Raw genomic sequence first — 22,081 nt, forward strand, 5'->3', positions numbered from 1 at the left:
GGAGTTAACAATCTTTCAGCCCGCACAGATAGTTAACTGTCATTGAGCTATAGGTTAATCTTACTTTAATTTAGTTTTTTATGGTTTAATTATCATGTCACCCAGTAGCTTTGTTGTAGCCAAGTCTACCAGAAGTTCTGTTTGAAACTCATATTTTCATGGGGTTTATAACATGAATTTGGCTCTAAAAGCTCTCTTCATTCTTCAGCTTGAAAACCATGGGCTCAGCCTAGAGCAGTTTTTTAAATATTGATTTTGTTAGTTTTTAAAAGCTACAAGAATTTATTTGCAGTATTTTTGGCGCTCCTAATACAATTGAAAAATAATTCTTGTTTAAAACTGTTTCTTGTTCTCTCTCACACAGTAAGCTACACTGTTTTCTGGTTGGTTACTTTCCTCAAAATAACTGTCCTACTGTAAGCTACTATGGATGGGCAATAGCCCTTTCTCCTGACTGTTGTGTATCTGTAAAGGTAGAGCAATAAAAACTGCAGTGGGTGTGTTACTTGGGGGTATTTCAAACAACATGTACTCAAATCATTGCAAAATATGGTAGGCAGAGGTTCCTATATATGCATGCAGGTAGATTTCTTTTAAAACTTTAGCTTTTGTTTTGTAAAGTGCTCTTTGATGGAAATCATATAGTCTTTTCAGCCACATCCAGAAGGTTTTTTGCTAATGACTGACTTGGATGGAGTTTTCAAACTGCAGCTGGTATAGTAACAAAAAAACAGAAAACGCAAACATAAATATATTCCCCTGGGCTTCAGAACAAGCCCCAGGCTGCAGTTTCACCATTGTGTATAAACTCAGTAAATACAGTCTACACTCACCCAGCTGTTCCTTGGTCTGGCTTTAGACTCGAGTGCAGCTGATTTAGTTTAATGATATCTAATGGCCAGGATGGATACTTAAGAGTATTAGTGTAAATTCTGTTTATTGGGGCCAGTTGTCAGTCCCAGGAACATCTGCCATAATTCTCCCCTTCACCCTACTCTAGTCCTAAGTCCCTCCATTCGCTCACTCTTACCAACTGTGTCAAATTTAAGTTTCGTCCTCACCTTGAAGGTCCTGCACAGCTCTGCTCCAATCTACATCTTGGATGCCTTCTCTTACACCACTTCACCAAGGATATAGTGTATTCCTTGCTTCCTTTGTCTCATTCCCCTACAGCCTGTCTTGTTTTTCTGCAGCCCATAGATACAGGTCCCTCTCTCCTAAATTAAATCGTTGCTTACACTTCTTCCAAGTGGCCTACGAATGCCCACTCTCTTCAATCCATTGCTCTCTTAACCTGCTTTGTGTATGTGTGTAAGGAGCACGTTCCTCTTGGTTTCCTAGTGCCCCGTCATTTGCTGTGTGTCTTCTGGACTATGAGCTCTGACGCAGGAACTGTCCATGTGTATTTTGGACACTGCAAAGAGTAAATTAACGTAGGGGCAGGCTTTGCAACCAAACCAGCAGTTCAAAAATGATTCATTCCTCCTGTGGCTGAACAGGGTCCTAGCATGGCCTACGTTGTGGCAGAGTGTGGACAGTCAAGCCATCATAACCAGGTTGAAAAATAAGTGAAGACCAGGGCTAAAGAATGGTTATAACTGTTTGATTCAGTCAATACAAGCCAGACAAGTTTAGAAGCCAGTTTAGTCACAAATCAAACATAGATTTGCACTGTGCTCTAGCTGAAGAAATGGGAGTTGTGTGCAGGTGAGGAGAGTGCCTGGTCCTCACCACCTTTACTGTCCCTGTTCCTACTGCTGCCCTTCCCCCCTGGATAGTCCTCGCCTGCTGGTGTTGGCTGGCAGCTTTAGTCCTGCTGCTGACTCCGGTTCCTGAGCATGGTTCCAGTTTCCACTTCTTATGTAGCAGTGGCCCCTAGTGGAAGTAGCTGTGTTTATTTCTCCTCCTGAAGGCCCATAGAAGCAGCTAGAAACAAGGAGGAGGAAGCAGCATCTTGTGCCCTTGCCAGCTCTCCACAGATCGCTAGCAAGTTTTCCACAGGCCTCAAATTGCTGCTATGAAAAAGCACAAGTGTTCAGATAACTTTCCAGGTCTGTTTTAAACCGACAGCTGGGGAAGCTGTTAATTCCAACTAGTTGCTTCCTTACCCTGACTAATTTGCTTAAGCAGTAGATTTTTTTGGATGAGGCAGTTAAGTAGCTGGCAGCATCAAAAGAATTTGACGTTGAACATTAAGGAACAGTTTTAACTCTAATTACATTTTTAGGTTTTCCTTGTGACAGAACTTCTTGGAGCATGTGTGTGCACATGAGAATTGATTCTTCCTGATGGGAAGTTGTTGGAATGCAGCATTTAATCTATGTGTTTATAAATACATACACCTAACTATTAATAGCATACCAGATTATATTATGGCCTGTCATAAAATGCAGTTCTCGAGATCCAGAATGAAAATCTGCAGACAGGCAACTTCTAAAATTGAGGTTGTAAAATGTTCACTTTTAAATATTAAGACCTGTTATTGAACTGTTTAAATACGAATGCAGATTTGGTGCTTAATGAGTCTCCTTGTCCTCAATGTTTAGAATCTATAAGTAATAAAGACTAACACCATATGTTGGTTTCATACCTTCAGAATGCCTGCACCTTTGAATTCTTTTACAATATACTTAGTCTCCATTAAAATGCCTTGAAATTTTTGTTTTAAAATAAATCCAAACCTTTTTTGTGAGATAGTATAAATCACTTAAACTAGTTGCAGTTTGAAAAACTCAACAGATTTCTCTAAGAAATGACCGTGCAGCTCTGCATAAGCACATAAACATGTGCATTTCTTTAGCAGCAGCATCCATGTAGACCACTTTTGAATTTCTTCCATTTTGCCCACTGTCTTGAGTCTGGCTATGGAGTTGGTAAATGTACCATCTAAAATTACCTTTAAGTATGTGTCTGTATGGATCCCCGTGTAAGTACTCATGCACCTCATGTGCTTAGAAACCAGAGTTTGACTAGCTGTGACTGTTGAGGCTGTGGATGTGTCCTGTGCCACTTCATGCTCCTGTATGAGAGCACAAAGGGTTGGAAGACTGCCATCCTCCATCAGTTTCCTCTGACTGCCCATGGTAGCAAGATAGAACCTGGGAAGCATCAGATCTGCTAGTTCATTAGCTCTGGCTAAACTTCTCAAATATTCTCCAAATCTTCAGAACCACTTCTGATCTTCTGTTTCAACTGCTGTGAACTGATCACCTTTCTTCTCAATTGAACTTTGTTAGACCCCAACTATAAAGACTCCCCTCTACAGGGGATTTTAAATAAAGCCCACAGGTTTCAAATCCATCAAGCCCTGTCCATCCTGCAATGGATTAATCCTGCTGAAGGGTGGGCATGGTCTTCTGCCTTGGGGAATTGTATGTTCCAAGCAGATTCTCAGTATGCTTATCCTTCTCCACGAGAACTTGCGTGTTGAGATTCAGGGCTAAAACTCCACCTTCTGCAACAGTTCACGAAGATGTTGTCAGACCCAGAGAAAATGCGCTCCAGAATCCAGGAAGCTGATGGAGGGTCATTGCTGCCCTGCCATTTACACCAGCACATGGAGACACGCACTGCTTGCGTGACCCTCACAGACCCGACTAGTTTAGAAAAACATCCAAAGTGCAGGGGCACCTACACTAGGATCCTAACTGGCTACAACATCTCTAAGTAACCAACTCACTATCTCTCTTTCCAACTCCTGTGTAACTGCCTCAGAAGACTCAATCCCCAAAAACACTGGATGCTAAATACTTTGGAATCTGACTTCTTGAATCAAGGGAGAAATCTTTTGTGTAGCTGTGTGGTATTGAAAATTGGTTCCTTATGTTTGAAAACATGCTGCTGAGATAATGCTGATCATTCTTGCCATGTTGGGCCTTTGTAGGGGTGGTAAGTTTCTGGCTGCAGTTTCCCCTAAATCTCCACAATGCTCACTAATTTAAAATCCTGAATCACAACTCTTTCTCTGGTCTGTCTGCCCATGTTCTGAGGAGTCCTTTTTTACATGGATTTAACAATTTTCTCCCCAGTCCTTATGGCTTTACATTTACCTAGAAATAGGTATTGATCTAAACAGGAGGGAAACACTACAGAATAATACTTAGCAGTAGCATACCAATATTTTCAAAGTGGAATTTTGCTGTTCCTTATTCCAGACCTTTCTATGTTTAACAGTTTTATATTTGTATTAAAATGACTCCTATTGCTTTGAATAGAAGTGGCTCTGAAACTGAATCCTCAGGGTTCAATTTCAGAGCATTAAAATGCCTCCACTAAGTTTAGCCTCAATTACCAGTTTTTATTCAAGGGCAGCTTCAAATAAAAACTGTCTTGTCTAATTTTTAGTGTCCATACTTTTTATTTGCAGTCAGATATCCTTAATCATACTCAGACTTGCTGCCTCTTAACCAACCTAAAACTGCCTTAAACTGCAGAGTAGAGGTTATTGCTGGCTTCCATTCTGTGGAGGAGAGGCATGGAAGAGATAATTTGCTATATCCTGTGTGAAGAAACTTTACATTGGCAATGAAAACTGGCCTGTCACCCTTCTATCTAATTAAAAGGTGAAGGAATTGGCTAGTGAGATCTTCTGGAAAGATGAAATGGTTAAGTGCTATAAACTTGCAGAGCTTGTCCATAAAGTGACTAATTATTCTACTAACATTGCAGATAGTTTTGTAAGAAACCTTAAGGAGATCATCAAATCTCTAAAAGTTCAGTGGAGACTTTACTGTTTGCAAAGGCAGAGGAATACTGGGGTCCCTTTTTAGATCTTAAAATGTTTCTTTCCAGAGCAAACTGCACACTTTATCTCTTATAGGCACAGCCAACCAAAAAGACAAAATGTTAGAAATAATAAACAAAATGGTGGTTTAAACCCTTGCAGAAAAAACAAACCAAAAAACAGTATTTTATGTGGAAAAGCTTATATGCTTGGCTATATTACAGCATCAGTCAGACTTGGAGAAAGTTTGTGGGGAATGATTTTATACAGCCAAGATTTCATTGCCAGTTTAGTTTCTGAAATAGAAAGAATGCTTTTAAATGTCCGAAGATACTCTTGAAGTAACTAGAAAATCAAGTACAGATCATAACACGCTGTTTTTTTCCCTATTTTATTCATTAGCAGCAGCACTGTGGAGATTGAAGTCAGACAACAGAACCATGCTGGCCCAAACTAACAGAAAAGCAGTATTTTTATCTCCACCTTCTGGAAAAGATAGCTTGAGCTGTTGTGGTCCATTAAGAGTCTTCCAAACTTTTTTGGTGACATTAGGATCTCTCAAATCACAAATGGCATAAGTTATGATGGCACAACTTTTTTTATTAAAAAGAACTAAGAATTTCAGGATTAGTAATCCAAATGGGAGCGTGGAGAGGAGAGGAGAGATGAGGGAGGGGCCCAGGGCAGAAGCATTTCAATGGATAATCAAGATAAGGAGCAACTTCATCATTCCTAGCTAAAATAGGAATTTGTTTAACAAATACCTCATAGAAAAATGTTTTCCCTTTGACTAATATTTGTTTATTCACATGACCTCCACTGCAACCCCAGCACACAGTTCTGTCTGTACTGTGCAAGGGATTTTAATAAAGTTCTATCCTGAAATGTCACTTTGAAATCTCTTGAAGAATTAACCAAAAATATAAAGGATCTTAGGGGTATTTGTGTTGCACAGAAAGTCTTTCATTTAGATCCAGGCAGAAATGGTCGCTAGTGTAGCCTGAAAATAAATCTCTGCTGTGTTCCTTTCCCCAGCTACAGTTGGTTTACCCCCCTCCTCGAGTGCAGCATTTGTCAATGATCTGTTTGTATACAACACAACATGCCTCTGATTCCTCCAGAAGCCTGGATGATGAAGTGTCACATTGTTTAGAAGGGCAGAATTTGTGATTATTACCAAATAACAGTGCTGAAACTGCAAGAGGCAAAAACAAATATGTCTGGATTGAACTAAAGGTCGTGGGTTTGGTAACACCCCTCACAATTAGTTCATCAGACGTTATAGCAGCTGGTTGGTATATTCCAAATGAGACCCCTTGTAGCAGAGAGCGCCTTCTGCAATAAAATCTGGTTCTTTGGATTTATAGGGATGACTTTTTATAATAGAATGGGAAGAAGTAAAACTCAAATTCCTGACGTCATTAAAAAGCGTCTGCTTTTTCCCTTGTCAGTTGCAAAAGTACCTGGAGTGGTGTCTGTTCTAGCCTTAGGATCAACATCCTGCTCTAACAATATGCCCATCTTGGACAGGCAGGATTTACTTAAAAACCACCTTGTGGCAAATAGAGGGGAAGGCTATCTTAGGCCTTGTCTACACTATACAGTTTTGTCAGCAAAAATGGAGATGTACAATCTACAATGCTCCTCCCGCTGATGTAACTCCCCTGCTATGAGGACATAAAACCACCTCAGCAAGAGGCCTGGGGCTTGTATTGGTGTAATTAGGGCAACACAGTGTGTGTAGACACTGTGTTCCTTACATTGGTGGAGCTGGTGACAAGAAAGCCAGCTCTTGGACTGCTGCCCAGTCTCTGCTTCCAAGCAGAGCTGCCACCTAGGCTTCGAGCTTGGGCTGCTGCCCAGGCTCCCCAGTGGGAGTCCTGCTGCCCTCAGGAGTCCTTGCTCCCCACCCAGAGCATGGCAGCCAACTGGACTTTGGAGGTGAGGAGCCCCAGAAAGCTGCACCCAGCTGGGAGTGTGGAAGCAAGAAGCCGGGGGGTGGATAGCTGGACTCCCGGGGGGGAAATGGGTGGAGCTGAGAGCCCTGGCTCTCCGTCCCCCACACTACCCCTCTTCAGTTGGTGGAAGTGCTCCTCGTGAGGATGCGCCCCAGCAACAGAAGGAGGGTAGTGGGGACATCTGCCACTGCGGTAATTAATGCAGTGGCTGTTAAGTTGACTTAACATAGGTCAACTGATCTTTGTAGTGTAGCCATAGCCTTAGGCTCCTGGCAATGCTACACACGAAGTTTAGACTATTAGTTTAAGCAAGAGCTTTGGTGTTTTGAAGCGCAATGACAGCTAAATAGATGGAAGCTCTTTTGTATACTCGTTTCATTGATCAACCTCATCATGATCACTCTCAGCCTGTTTAGTGCTGCCCATCTCTGTGCATCCTTTATTTGTCCTCTCACTTTAGGAATGAGAGCTTCTGAGGGGTAGGTGGGTACTTGAAAGTTATTCTGTGACATATCCTTATTTCTCAGCCCAGGAGAAGCTGGCCATCAAATAATTCTGATTTACTGTGCCAGCAGTGCTGAAGATGTATAATGCTGCTTCAGACGTTGTATTCAAGATACTAAATGGATTCTCATGGGAAGGCTTTGAGGTGTTCAGGATTTCAGAGGGGTGTTGAGCTCACTGTTTCAAGGTTGCTGCTTCCTGTTTGTTTACATGATCTTTCTTATCCAGACATCATCTGTGTCTTCATAGGTCTTAAAATATCAGAAGAGTAAAAGCCCATTCTCCCTCCCCGCTGGTACAAGTCGTCTTTTGAGGCTTAAATAGAAGTTTGTAACTTTAGCATTAAAAGTGAAATATAAGCACTAAGTACTGGAAGAGGTGCATTGGAGCAAAAAATGTCTTGTCCTGATCCCTACCATCATTTCATCTATGGCATCTAGTAGCACTCTAGTACAAGTGCAAAGCTGTGCAGGCCTAAAGCAAGATCAGATCCAGTGCACAATGTAGAGTTATTTTGCTCACCACAGTGCTTATAAATGTCAGAACACTTATCTAGCATTCCCAGGCCTGACACGTTCCTGTAGGGTGGATAGAAGCTACCTTATACTGACAGTTCCATAAAGAATGGGTTTGAGAGAGGCTCTTAACTGCTCAGCCACTGAAGCTGCTGTTATGGTGGTAGCCTGGGGCAGGAGAGCTGCTACTTAATGCTTGAGTACCACTTCTGCACTAAAGGTGTCATGTGGCATCTGTCAACCAGAGTGATGGCAATTTAAAGTGATGTACCTTGTCATCCAGGGCTCATGAAAGGTTATTACAATCAAGGACATGGGTGTTTTCCCCTCTAACTGCTATCTAGACACACTTAGCACATCTTAGCTCTCCAAACATGCATTTATTTTTGTTCTCTTACAGTTTTTTTCTTGTTTCTTATCTCTTCTGGATCTCCAAAACCAATAAATACCACCCCAGCTCTGTAAGAGTTGAAGGCTGGATATAAAGGGAACATGCCCTTTAAATAGCATGTGACCTTTACTTATGAGATACCTTGGCAGCCCAGCCCTTTGAAGATAGATGTGAACTTTACCCTACATGATAATATTCAGATTGTTGATAGCATGAGCTAGTTTCACTGAATTGTGAAGGAATTTCTTTGGGTGAAATGAGTTATAGAAGGTAACAGAGGCACAAGAGGAGTTGGTTGTTAACTTCAGGACACCGCAGAGACAAGCTGGTTGTGACTTGAATCCCAAAGTAGATCTGTCAGTAGCTAATTTAATCTGTTTACAATCCCCATGTGGTTTCCTATCAGATGCCCTGATAAGGGGCACCTGGTTGTCTTTTCTAGTCCTTTGAAGAATTCAGTTACATTGCCCTCTGAAAGTCACTGCATTCCACTTCACCAGATTAAAGGATGTTAACATAACTGTTACACAACTCCTGTGAGTGTGCAGACAGTTGGCAGGGCAGCAGCTCTGATTTGAGCTGTCTGAAAAAATGAAGTTAACCTTCGCCAAGAATTACAGCTGCTGGAGAGTTGCTGCCATACCAGCATCTTCCTAGACCTGTAGTTGGGCAGAAACAGACAGAAGTCTGAGCTCCACAAGTTATTGTCAGACTAGAAAGGCATGTCTGACTGTTATGTACATAGTAGAGTAACGCTTGGTATGTCTACACTGCAGGGGGAGTAGAATTTGAGTTAGCAGGCCCTGGGTTTTTTAACCTAGGGCTTGAGCAGCTACACTCCTTTGTAACCACAGGTTAGGAATTGTTGAACCCTAGGTCTCAACCTGCAGATCTAGCATCTACACTGCATTATGTGGGCCCTAGTCCCACCACACACATCTCGGATTCCCTAGCCCCTACCCAAAACATGGCCATTCTAGCCCTGTGTTCAGGTGCAGTGTGGGAAACTTGAGTCTTTGGAGGACAAAGAAAGTCAACCCATGGGATTGTGGGATACATTTGGTAGACTGAGAGCATAAGTCCAAGGGGGCTGTGTCTACTCTGCAAAGTAATAGGACTTGAATCTTGAATCCCAGCTTCAGTTAGGCTCAGCCCCCCCACTCGTGGGATCCTGGGACCCTGGGTTCGAGTCCTAGGTTAGCATGACTTGTGTGTAGACAGAAGCGCAGTTAGGCTTGAGCCTGAATTTGAATGCTGAGCTTACATTGCAGTGTACGCCTAGGATCTAGGGCCTTGCATGTACCATTGTTTTTGCTGGTTTGGTTCCACTGAAGTTAGCAGAATTGGGAGCACTAGCGGCGAGAAATGTGCTGGCTGCTGCCAGTCATCAGCACTATGTTAATTTACACCTGCTCAGAGCATGGTTAAAGGACTCCATAATTAAAATGGTGGTAGCAGCTGGCAGCCCAACCGCTAGTGCTCCCAATGTTGCTAATGCCAGTGTAGTTAAACCAGCATTTAATGTTGACAAAGCCAGAGTTGGGTGTGTTTTTTCTTAACCTTGTACATAATACTCCAGTAATGCACCTCCATTGCCCTTGAAAGCGATGCAGTATTTTAAGATAGAGCCAGGATACCAAATATCTTATGCTGGGGGAGGTAGAAAAGCCCTGGCTGGAATGATTTAGTTGGGGTTGGTCCTGCTTTGAGCAGGGGATTTGGACTAGATGCTCCTGAGGTCTCTTCCAACCCTAATATTCTGTGATTGTGTGATACATGGAACTTTGGATGTAAAAGGACTAGGGAGACAGGAGCTCCAGGGTTTTAATCCGTGTTTGTCTGATGACTAATCTTGGATTAGACATTTAATGTCACTCTTCCTCCCTCCATTTTCTTCATCTATAAAATGGCAAAGAATTGCTCCACAGCAGTGGTGGGAAGAGACTACTTGGTATCGGTAAAACGCTTTGAGGCTTGAAAGCGTAGTATAAGCATTAACTTTTAGCATCATGAGATCTTTGAAAGAGTCCAGAGAAGAAAATAGCAAAGCAGCTATGGACTATAAATTAGGACTGAGATTTCAGGTTAAGCTTTAGCCCGTGAGGCCTCCAGTGATTAGAGAGGTGGTGTGGGCATAAGCTATCTTGTTTCTTATTCATAGTAGTGAGAGTTGACATTTGAGTGTTTTTAGTATATATACTAAATATTTTGCCTAGAAGTGTGTCACGGCTGTGCAATATTATATAGAGACAGGGACCACTGCAGCTTTCTCTGAGAAGGTCCCAGCATAGCCTTCCTTTTCACCATAACTTGCTCTTTCAGCCTGTCCCTAGAGAACCTTAACTTTTATTGCATACAGTGGTATTAGAAATATGTGGATTAGCTCTCACCCTCTGTCAGGAACACTAACCTTCCACTGTTGTAGTAAATCTGCTCAGTCAGACCTTACTGTGCAGTCAGTGTTAACTGAAGTAATCAGGTTTTTAGCATTCAGGGTTGAGAAAGCTTAGAGATCCTGTGTTTAGGAGATCTGATTGGACTTGAGATGTAATTGCATGATAGGTTCTGAGTGTGAAGTTCTGTCCTTGTTCTACAGGAGATGAGTGGGGAAGGGTGGAGGGAGCTATACACTTACACAGCAGAAATTCTGGAGGATGTGTGTCTTGAAAAGAAATGTTTTTGTGGAAAAGAGGTGAAGACATTTTCCTTAGCAGGTGGTGATGATTGTAGTTAAAAACTCTGAAGCTCGCCTTTCATCGAAGGAGGAGTTGGGATGTAAAACACACTGATATTTCATCCTTTATTTTTATGCTTGGTTTTTGAGTGTGTGATTGTGGATGGAGTATTTGGCCTATTTTGGGCTTTGAACTACATAGGGTCTTAAACCCATGGCACTCCAGGTCACATCAAATGAAATTTTTTCTCTTCTTGGCCTGAGATGCTCCCTTTGGATGCCTCCTCTTTCATCTACTACAGAACACTGGTTACTAGAAAAGTAAGCAGTGCCCAGCCAGTCAACCCCTCAACGTGGTATACAGTGGATACTACTGCTGCTACACTTGCTGTTTCAGCAGATGAAATGTCCACCCGGTAGAGACAGATATGGGATCACTTCTCGAATAACTTTAAAAGACCATGATCTGCAATTTATCCAGGATAGACCACAGTAAATCTTACTATCCCAGTGTTACCACTGCCTTGGTACCTTCTCATGCTAAACAGGCCAGGGCAACTGTCTTGTTAGGTGAGTGAGTGAAACTTTCTGTAGGCAAACTTAACAATTATAGCGTATAATATATAGTTAGTACTTTAATTTCAAATAGGTATCCTTATGTGTTGCTGTTGACTAGCCAGATGTTTAGTCTAGACTACCTATACAGACATGTTTTCTGCATACACTGGTTGTACCTTATGCAGCAAATGCCTCAGCACAGATTTCGTTGTATATATGGTAACTTGTAAGGCGTGATTGACGCCAGATACATATGTGAGTAAGAGTTTGCCTTCACATTTCCAAGTTATACCTGGAGACTATAAGCTCTGGGCTCCAGTGGCTTGGTAGGGACAAGAGCTGTCGTGTAACCTTTAAGGCACAGTCATGGCTGGTTGGGGAAAAATTGGACCTACCAAAATGAGGTAGAGGGCAGGTACGCGCTAGGATTGCCATTTTTGGTTGGACGTATTCCTGGAGGTTTCATCACATGACATAATCTTTAATTAAAAATTTTTAATTCCCGGAGACTCTAGGGCAATCCTGGAGGGTTGGCAACCTTGATACCAGAAGAAATGTAGTGTGTGCCCCTCTATTGAACCTTTCTGCCCTATTCTCATGGGCAGGCAGTGTGCTAAAATTTACCAGAATGCTGTTTTGAGTACCACTAATAACATAAATATTGTAAATTACATTCCCTATATACAAATTTTTCTCCTACAAGTGGTGGTGAATGAAGAAAAAATATATAGGATTGTAAGTAAGTGAAGTCCATTTAGTCATATCTGAGTACTGGTGACAGCAGAGTTTTCCGAAGCCTTCTCAGTCCATTATTACCTTTGTATGCTCAGTAGCCAACCTCCCAGTGATCTGCTGCACACTATCGATCACACTGTTGTCCCCTATAATGATGACCCATTCCTTCCATTATAACTTCCTCAGGTTATTCCATCTCTGTGCCTGATGTAACCAAGATGTGTACGTTTTTGTGCTTGTTGATTTCTGAGAGCAGGGGTCCACTCCTGTCCAATATTTTTATATTTCTATAAAATACATTCATCTTTTCTATCCAAGAGATATGCAAGAGTCTTCTTCAAACACCACATCTCAAATGCTTTGATTTTCTTCTTGTTAGCAGCATTAGCTTCCCAGGATTCACATCCATAAGTTACTATGGGAAAAAATTAAGCTTTTCTCCAGTCTAGCCTTCATACGTTTCAGGATGCCACAGATTCATAAAGGAGGCCATGGCTGTGGGAGTCATCTCTAGTGCTCGGATTTCTTTAAAGCAGCCTTCTTGGCTGGATGTGTGTGAGCCCAGATAACTAAATTCATCTACTGCCTCTAGAGCTTGACTGTGTTAATCGTGATGTCCACTTGCCTCCTTTTATTGATTATGTCAATGAATGTGCATTTCATATTCCCTAAATTCAGGAATAGTTCATATTCCTTGATAACTGTTTTTACAGACTCCCAACATTTATTGCATTGCATAAGTGGTTGCAGTAAGAGTGTCGTATCAGCATATCAGAGGTCAGTTTTAAGAAGTGTCCACCAATGGAAATCTGAGCTCCTTCCACTTTATCAAAACCTTCCAGGGCTCGTCTCGTAATAAATTTTCTGTACATATTGAAGGACAGAATTCACAGGGACAGAAATACACCCTTGTCTCACAGCCTGCCCAGTGGAAAACCACTTGCTGTTGCTCAGTGTTTGTACCATGGTCTGTTGTTGACCGATGCGACTGGTGATGACTTCAATGAGATGCTTTTGAATCCACCTGTCTGCCAGTAACCTCCAGAGACTGTCATGTCAGACAGTATCAAATGCTTTGGAGTAGTCAATGAAACACATTATCAGTGGGTTGTTATGCTCCCTGCATCTTTCAATGTTAAAAACAATATTTGTTGTTTTATTACATAGACCTTGTGCCTCTCTGAAATCAACTTGTTGTGATGGTAGATCTGCTTCTACCATTCACTTTGTGATCCTGAATTATGTAGAGCAGCGCTTAATTCACATGTGATATCAGGAAGATGGTACTGAAGAGACTAGAACAGCATGCAGTAACTTCCTTTGGTAAGGGCAGAAAGATTCCATTCATCTAGTCATCTGGCCATTTTCTAGTCATCTATACATTAATGCAAATTTTCCACATGAGATCAATACTATGATCACCAACTACCTTTCAGCAATTGTGCTGGTACATTATCTAGCCATGGTGCTTTCCCAGCCTTCATTTCTATAATAGCTGGCACCACTGCCTCTCATAGGGTTGATGGCTCCAGCTCTGTACTCTTTCCTAGTGTCCTGTATTGTAAGTGGTTCTGAGGCATACATATTGGCACAGTAATCTCTCTACCTGCATTTGATGATATCACTTTCAATAAGAACTCTGCCATCATGATCTTTTATTATATTCTCTTGCAGGAAAACCTTAAGTAAGAAGTCTGACCAGTATACTGTTGGTAGGCCCTACCAAATTCATGGCCATGGAAAAACACATCATGAACCGTGAAATCTGTTTCCCACCACCACCCCCGGGTGAAATCTGGTCTTTTGTGTGCTTTTACCCTATACTATACAGATTTCATAGAGGAGAGCGTTTCTCAAATTGGGGATCCTAACCCAAAAGGGAGTTGCAGGGTGGTCACAAAGTTATTTTAGGGGGGTTGCGGTATTGCCACCCTTACTTCGGGGCTGCCTTCAGATCTGAGTGGCGGCTGTTGGCCAGGCACCCAGCTGTGAAGGCAGCACCCTACCAGAAGCAGTGCAGAAGTAAGGGTGGCAATACCATACCCTGCCACCCTTTACTTCTGCACTGCTGCCTTCAGAGCTGGGTGGCCAGAGTAGCAGCTGCTGACTAAGGGCTCAGCTTGGCAGGCAGCAGTGCAGTAGTAAGGGTGGCAATAGCATACCATGCCATCCTTACTTCTGTGCTGCTGCTGGTGGCTCTGCCTTCAGAGCGGGGCTCTTGACCAGCAGCCGCCCAACTCTGTAAGCAGTGCAGAAGTAAGGGTAGCAGTACCGCAACCCCCCCCAATAACCTTGTGACCCCCCTCAACTCCTTTTTGGGTCAGGACCCCTATAATTACAACACTGTGAAATTTCAGATTTTAAATAGCTGAAATCATGAAATTTATGATTTTTTAAATCCTATGACCATGCAATTGACCAAAATGGACCATGAATTTGGTATAGCCCTACCTATTGGGGAGAAGGTAGTTGCCCTGGCTTCGTGATTTTTTTGGAAGGGGCTCTAGGAATATAATTCCAAATTCCAATTTTAAATTGATACCCTCATTTGGGATTGTTGGTGGAGAACATTTCAGGAACCAGAAAGATAGTACGCAGTCTTAGGTGACTTTATGATATCAATATGAAATAGGGGTATTATTTAGACCATGGCATTCTGAAGACATTGATCCTTTTAAAGGGATTGTGTAGCAGAGAAATTTCATGTATTTTTTTTGTGTAGGATACTTGTGATACGTGGGAAGAGCTTCGGAGTAAAAGGTCTGATCATTTCAATATGTAGGCATGCATATGTATCTGAGAGACCAGGATATGTGCAGATGGAACTGGAGAATACAGGAGTTGGACTAATGTAACAGCATGCTCACAATGTGCAGCAAGAATGGAGGAAAAAAATATATGAAACTGTCTTCAAAAGCCTTGTCCGGTTTCAAGAGCTGAACTTGCTCATGCTATTGATACATCTGACAGGAGCTTGAAAGTATTCATCTGTAAGCATAGCTTTGAATTTTCAAATCTCAATCCATCTGCAGCTCTGCATTTCAAGTCAGAGGTTGAACTTCTGTTTGTTCTGCTGTAATGGTGTGTTCAGAAAATAGAAACCTTAAACAAGCTTTAATCTTGGTTTGTGTGCTTACCTTATAGCTGTCTTTTTATCTTGTGCCACTTTGATTTCAGCATATTGGCAAAGGTAGCAATATCTTCTCAGTTGATCAGTTTCTTTACTAAATAGTCTTTCACAAGTTCACTAACTGTGCTTTGCCATTATGGCTTTGCCAGTGAGCTGTGGTCTACTGGCATTAATCTTTTCTAGGAGCGTGTGATTGCCCATCTTCTAGACAATCTCAGTACAAACCTAATTATTATGAAAGAATTAAGGAATCATTTAAACTCATGAGGATCATGAAAGGGTCATCTGTTGTAGTCCATTCTGTAGCAGTGTGGCCAGAAAATGAAGAGTAATCTTGGCTGTGTTAAAGGAAATTCTGACGAAGGAGATACTGCAAACGATTGCCAGTTGCAATTCAAATTTCAAATAACTTTGCAGTTTAGTTAATATTTTTATATACAAAACTGGTCCAGCTATGTTCATAATACAGATGATACAAGACTAACTACAGTTGTATGATACATGTGATCTATGGTGGTCATTTTGCTCATGGTTTTTCCTTCATTTATTTCTCAAGGCAAGGAATGTGTGCAGCAGTTGGCGGAGAACACCAGGTATTTCAGGAGGCAGCTGAAGAAGATGGGCTTTATTATCTATGGAAACGAAGATTCCCCAGTTGTGCCTTTATTGCTGTACATGCCAGCAAAAGTTAGGTAGGTTCAGTGGGGAGAATTCCTCATCCATCCACTTGACCCAGACTTGTTAGGAAGCTGGCTTTTTTTCCTGGTGTCTGTGCCTACTGCATGTAGAAGACTGTCATGTTTTACAAGTGCTCAGATGAAGAGAGCTTCCTGGCTTTAAACTTGGAAAGAAGCATTTGAGAGAGTGATGTTTAAAGGGTTTTTTTGGAGTTTACTCCTGTCCCTTTTGCTGAAAGGCCAAATTTTAGGCAAGAATTGGTCTTGTTTTGCTCTTGGGATTCAGATATGGGACTGAGGGGTACATGCAGCTAAGAGATGAGGTGAATTCTGGTAGAAATGGAAGCCGCTACTGGGGGTGATGTGATGGCCACAGAACCACATGGGAGGTACCAGGTTCTGAAATTCTTTTGGTCTCAAACTGATGGTCCTTTGATTTATAGCTGTCTAGGTCGTACTTCTTTATTTTTTCAGTGCCTTGTGCTGGGAATGTTTACATTAGAGAGGATATGAATAAGAGGGTATCAGAGATGTACACAGAATAACAAATGGTACGAAGAAGGTGAGTGAGTAAATAGGAAAATCCCCATTCTCCTAATTCAAGAACAAAGGGGAATTCCATTAAATTGAAGGGCAGCAAATTTAAAACCACTTAAAAGGAAGTACATTTTACACAGTGCACGATAAGTCCATGAAACTCATGGCAAGTTGCTAAGGCCAAGAGCTTAGAACAGTACAAAGAAGGGTTAGATATTTTATATGGATTGTGGAAACTTTATTCATTAGGATTCTAAACCCTCATGCCTCCTGGGGTATAAAACAGGCACTAACTGACAAGGATTAGAAAAGCACTTTCCTTACAGGACAGTATTCCCTGGCTGTCCGTTATGGAGATTCTTGCTCCTTCCTCTGAAGAATCTAGTTCTGAACACTCTCTGGCATACTGTCAATGGTCCATCTAGTCTGCTACCTAGTCAAGAATGGCAATTGCTAGGTTCTTATGAGAACTTTTGAGTAGATTCCACAATGTACCTTAATTGCATTACATTGGTGAAAACAATCCTTTTTGAAACTGCAGAGGCTTCTGCTTTGGGGGTAGGCAGCAGGGGGGAATTCCTCTTATAGTCAGACTCTGGAGTGTAAGTCCCTGTTTTCCATCAGAAAGATTTTCAAGCTTAGGTTACAAATCCATTTAGAAGCAGCCCACTAAAAGACCAGCTCCTGCCAAATATAATCTTTCAGCTTTGTTAGAACTTAATACAGTGAAACCTTTCTAGGAAGACCACCTCTGGACTGAACAAAAGAAGCCTTTGTGAGCAGGCATTCTACCTGTAAGAGAAGGCAGTGGAAAGTCAGAACTGCAGCCTCGCAGGCACGCTTCACCAAAGGCCTGTGTGGCTTAGTGTACTGAGACCTTTATGCTGCTGCTCTGTCTCTGCTTCTTCAGTATCACTCTAAACATTCCTCATTGCTTTCTCTTGCAGTGCATTTGGGCGAGAGATGCTGAAGCGAAACATAGGAGTCGTGGTTGTGGGTTTCCCTGCCACCCCAATCATCGAATCCAGAGCCAGATTCTGTGTGTCTGCATCTCATACCAAAGAGATACTTGATACTGTAAGTGTCTGATCTTGTCTTCCCCTCATCCATGTCTGCGCCTCCTCTAAACAGAGATAGCATTTGGCTGTTGGTTTTGCAGCACACAAGCCAAACAAGTATTCATAGCATCATAGACACTAGAGATGGAAAAAGATTCCCCTCTGGACAATACATGGTTGTCTATGGTACATAATCTGGGGATTTTCTCAGTACATTTTTAAATGAGCCAGCTAACAGTCTGTCCATCACTCCCCTTCCACTCTGAAAAGGCTGTAATTTGTGTGTTATGGATAGTTAAGAACACAAACCTTTCTGAAGGGCAAGTGCTAGTTCTTGCTAACCTTAGACTTGGAAGTTAGAGCTGGAAAAGGCAGACTAGCTAATCGGGACCCAGGAGCCAGTGCAATGTTGTTGACCTCAGGACATTACTTACCATTAGATACTCCTGGAGGGAATTCTGCACCACTGTGCGAACACAGAATTCATGTCCCTCAGGAGACTTCTTTGCTTCCCTGCAGAAAAAAAAAAATTCTGACAGGGAAGTTAAAGGTAAGCCACAAAAGCAGTCATGCACCCCTTCCCAACAGCGCGGGCACATCATTTCAGGTGCCTGGAGCAGCTGATGAAGAGGTAAATCACTACAGGGGGACAGGGCTGGGGACACCTCAGCTGGTGGCTCCTCTCCTGTGCCAGGCTTAGCTGCTAGTCCCAGATGGGATGGGGCTAGGGGAGGACAGGACTTGCTCTTCCCCTGCAAGCAGCAGCTGAGGCTGGGTCAGACCCACCCCCTAGAAACCTCCCCCAGCTGCAGGAAGTCTGTCTATCCATCCCCGTTCCCCCCCAGTTTCCTGCCCCCATCATTCTTCAACTGTCGGGGAAGGGGTCATTGTATTAGGAGCTGCTCCCCCATCCTCCATGCATCCAGACCTCCCACATCCAGATCCTCCTACCAAGCCCCCTCCCTGCCCGAACGTCCACCCCACTGAGCCTCACCCCCTGCATCTGGAGCCCCACCTCTCCTGCACCTGGACCCCCCTGCCAACCCTTACACCACCCCAGTGAGTCCCCCACACCTGGACCCCCCTGCCAACCCTTACACCACCCCAATGAGTCTCCCACACCTGGACCCCCCCTCACTGAGCCCCAACTAGCTGTACCCAAATCCCCACACCACCAAGCCCCACTCCTCCAGCACCTGGACTCTACCCCCGCTGAGCCTCCCGCACCCAGACCCCCCCAACCCCATCCCTCCACACTGCCCCCCCAGCCGCAAACACTTTCACCTTGACCCCTCTGCAGAGTCCCATTGCCTCTGCACTGAGAACACCCCGCAGTGAGCCCTGTGCATCCAGAGCTCCCAACGCGTGCGCACATGCACGCACATGCACACACACACTGAGCCACCTGCACCCAGATTGCCCAACACAGAACTCTCTCACACCACAGCTGGATCCCCCCACACTAAGCTCCTCCACACTTAGAGTCTGCCAGGCTGTACCTGGCACAGAGGGACAGGGCCCCGGGGTGTTTCTGGGGTAGGCCAGACCCGGCCCTTGCGCAGTGTCAGGGTCGGGTGCAGCCTCACTGCTGAGTCTGTTTCCCCGGGGGCTGCAGGGTGATCTCCCACCTCCATGCTTGTACTCCCCACTGCCATGCTGGAGACTTCACATTTATTTATTGACAAATAAAATTTTCAGAGTTTTTGCAGGATTTTAAAATACTGCAGAATTCCCTGACGACTAAGTGGAGTTGAAACTGTCACCCTTGCTAAAGCCTCAGAGGTGAAAGATTGAACCATGTCCTCAGAACACTGTCCACCTGCACGTTGGCAGGTGATGGAGGACTGCTCCGTTGCACCTATTCTGGTGACTAAATTCATTTCAAAAGATAGTTGTTCAAGCTTGTTGTCTTTGAAGGACAGGCATACTGTATGTAACCCAGTCGGAGGCCATGTCAAAGCTCCCCATGTTTGCAGACTCCCTGCTTCATGGTGTGGTTCCATTAAAGCTTTCTAGGGGCTTCATAAAGTGATGATGCTTTTCCTGTGGTACTGAACCGAGTACCTCAGCATGGCTCTAGGAGGCGCTGTGCTGCTGAAGTTACATGAATCTGCCAGGAAACTCTTTTGGGAGCTCCTCCCAAGCACTATCTCTTATTTTCTTTGGGAGAGAAGGGGAACTGGTGGGGAAGGCACTTGAGATCACATCTCTATGGCTAGAGACCTGCGAAGTCAGAAAACAGGAGATTATTTAAACACACATGGTTTAGACAGCTTACTTAGGTCACTAGCATATACCCCGTAATTGTATTGAGTGGAATACAGCCAACTGCATTGTCTCAGAAGTGCCCAAACATGAGTAGGTGGTAACAGTTCTATATAGTGTAATAGACAGGAGTTGGCATGTGAGCTGACAGTTTCCAATGTGTTGTCAAAAACCAAGAGCCATCCTCCTCACACTACTACCACAGCACCTTTAGGTCAGCAGCTGAGAATTCCACTTGTTGTTTTGTCTTTGCTAGGAAATAAATAAAACAGAATGGTATAAGTCAGGTACGTGTATACACAATACATAAATGCATGTGCAATTTTATAGCAAGCTTAGATGCAGTTATCTTCTTTCCTCACCACAGTTACTTACTCAATAAAGGATTTACTGAACTATGCCTCACTGCCCCTTACAACTATTTAATCAACTAAGCAAACAGGATGACATGCATACAAGTCACCCAAGTAACCACAGAATCCTAAGCCTTATCTACACTGCAGGGGAAATTCAATCTAAGCTACACAATTTGAGTTAAATGAATAGCGTAACTCAATTTGATGTAGCTTAGATCTACTTACCATGGGGTCCACACTACACAGTGTCAATGGGAGAGCGATCTGTGGTTGATCCCCCGGTAAGTGTAGACAAGCCCTTATAGCTGGTCTATACTAGGAACTTATATTGGCATAGCTACGTCACTTAAAGGTGTGCAAAAATCCACATCCCTGAGCATCGTAGTTAAGCCAACCTAACCCTCGGTGTACACAGCGTTAGGTTGACAGAAGAATTCTTCCATTGCCCTGTCTATCACCTCTCAGGAAGTTGGATTACCTAGGCCAGTGGTTTTCAACCTTTTTTCATTTGTGGACCTCTAAAAATTTTCCAGTGGTGGTGTGGACCCCTTTAGAAATCTTAGACAGTCTGTGGAACCCAGGTTGAAAACCTTTGTAAGTCGACAGAAGAACTCCTCCTGTTGACATAGATGGCATCTGTACTGAAGCAGTGAAGCGTTTCAAGTGTAGACAAGCCCTTACTGTCTCTCTCAACTCTACACTGTCTGTTGTCTTAATTTAGAGTAAGCACTTTGGGATGAGGTCCATCTACTTGTTTTATCAAGTATGCTTGTGATGATATTATAAATGAATGAATAGTACTGACCCCTTCCATTAAAAATAAAACCATGCTCCTCTGTAGTAAGCATACTTTCTTCTACCATCCTGTTCACTAGTAGCAATTTCAACTGCCCAAAGAGTGTTTCAAATCTTATTTTCTCATGTTTATTTTTAACTACAATATAGCCAATAACAGTAATAACACTTTATGTAGAACTTCTTCAAAAATAACCACGTGCTTCAATTTAAATGAAATTTAGTCTTCTGATGTAGCAGGGGAGTTTGGCTGCAAACAGCCATCAGTGGTTAAGCACTGGCCACCCAGTCTGATCCCTCTCTAACTGATTGCAAAAATACCAGAGAAATATTGAAGCTGTGATAGAACAGGGGAGGGCTAGCAGAGGGCTTGTCAGAGCAGAGGCTGGAGAGGGAAATTGGGTAAGTCTACACTTATGTGCCTGGAGCTAACAAGTTCTATTATCCTGACACTTTCCTAAACAAATTTCACTTAATGTTGGAAGCATGGAGGAGGGAGGCTTTACTTATAAATGATTATATTTGTAATGCTTCCCTTTTCTTATTTAATAAACCCACACAATGGGCAGCAGTTCTCTGTTACAATCTGTAATTGTTTTATGTAAATAAAATTTCCTTGCCTGAAAATATTTGGCTCTGGATTAGAGCGAAGTCCTTCCTAACTTGCATCCCCATGGGCTGGTGCTTTCTTTTCAGTGATGAAAAATATATTGCATTTTCCTGAAGTCAGAGTTCACCAGTGCTGTTTCCTTTGTAGTCTTTGCTAGTCACATGATTCTTTTTGTTTAAAATTAATAAAATCCTAAATCTGAGTTCAAGAATAACAGTTAACAGTTCTTTCAACAGAAATTCAACCTTAAATTGTTTCCACATGGGGTCTTTCGTTAAAGCTCTGGTAAAACATGCCCACTATTATACTGAAATCCAGCTTATTCCAGCTTGTCATTCCCCCAAATTTTGGAGCGGGTAGTCTCTTGCTGCCAGATATAACAAGCATGAGGGGCCATTGTTTAAAGAAACAAAAACTTGAAATATTGATCCAGGAAGGTAAATCATGTAGAAAAAGGTTTGTTTTTTCTTCTAACTTTTGAACTCTTTGCCCATCCCCCAGAACATATGAGAAAATTTACATTGCTTACTCTTGAAAACCTACAATAAGGTGACTTTGGTTCCTGCTACAGAAGTTCTTGGTAGAGGACCCCACA

General features: G+C 42.8%; 1 protein-coding gene across 2 annotated transcripts in view; it reads left to right on the forward strand.

The window, feature by feature from the left end:
• SPTLC2 (serine palmitoyltransferase long chain base subunit 2) overlaps positions 1-22,081 on the forward strand; it is a 126,426-nt gene that overhangs the window by 98,752 nt on the left and 5,593 nt on the right. For both annotated transcript variants that reach the window (XM_030559024.1, XM_030559025.1), the window contains 2 exons: positions 15,745-15,880; positions 17,350-17,479. In XM_030559024.1, the coding sequence (XP_030414884.1) occupies positions 15,745-15,880; positions 17,350-17,479 (266 nt within the window). The remainder of the gene's footprint in view (positions 1-15,744; positions 15,881-17,349; positions 17,480-22,081) is intronic.

The sequence above is a fragment of the Gopherus evgoodei genome, chromosome 4, assembly GCF_007399415.2.
Source record: "Gopherus evgoodei ecotype Sinaloan lineage chromosome 4, rGopEvg1_v1.p, whole genome shotgun sequence".
In the NCBI taxonomy this organism is placed as follows: domain Eukaryota; kingdom Metazoa; phylum Chordata; order Testudines; family Testudinidae; genus Gopherus; species Gopherus evgoodei.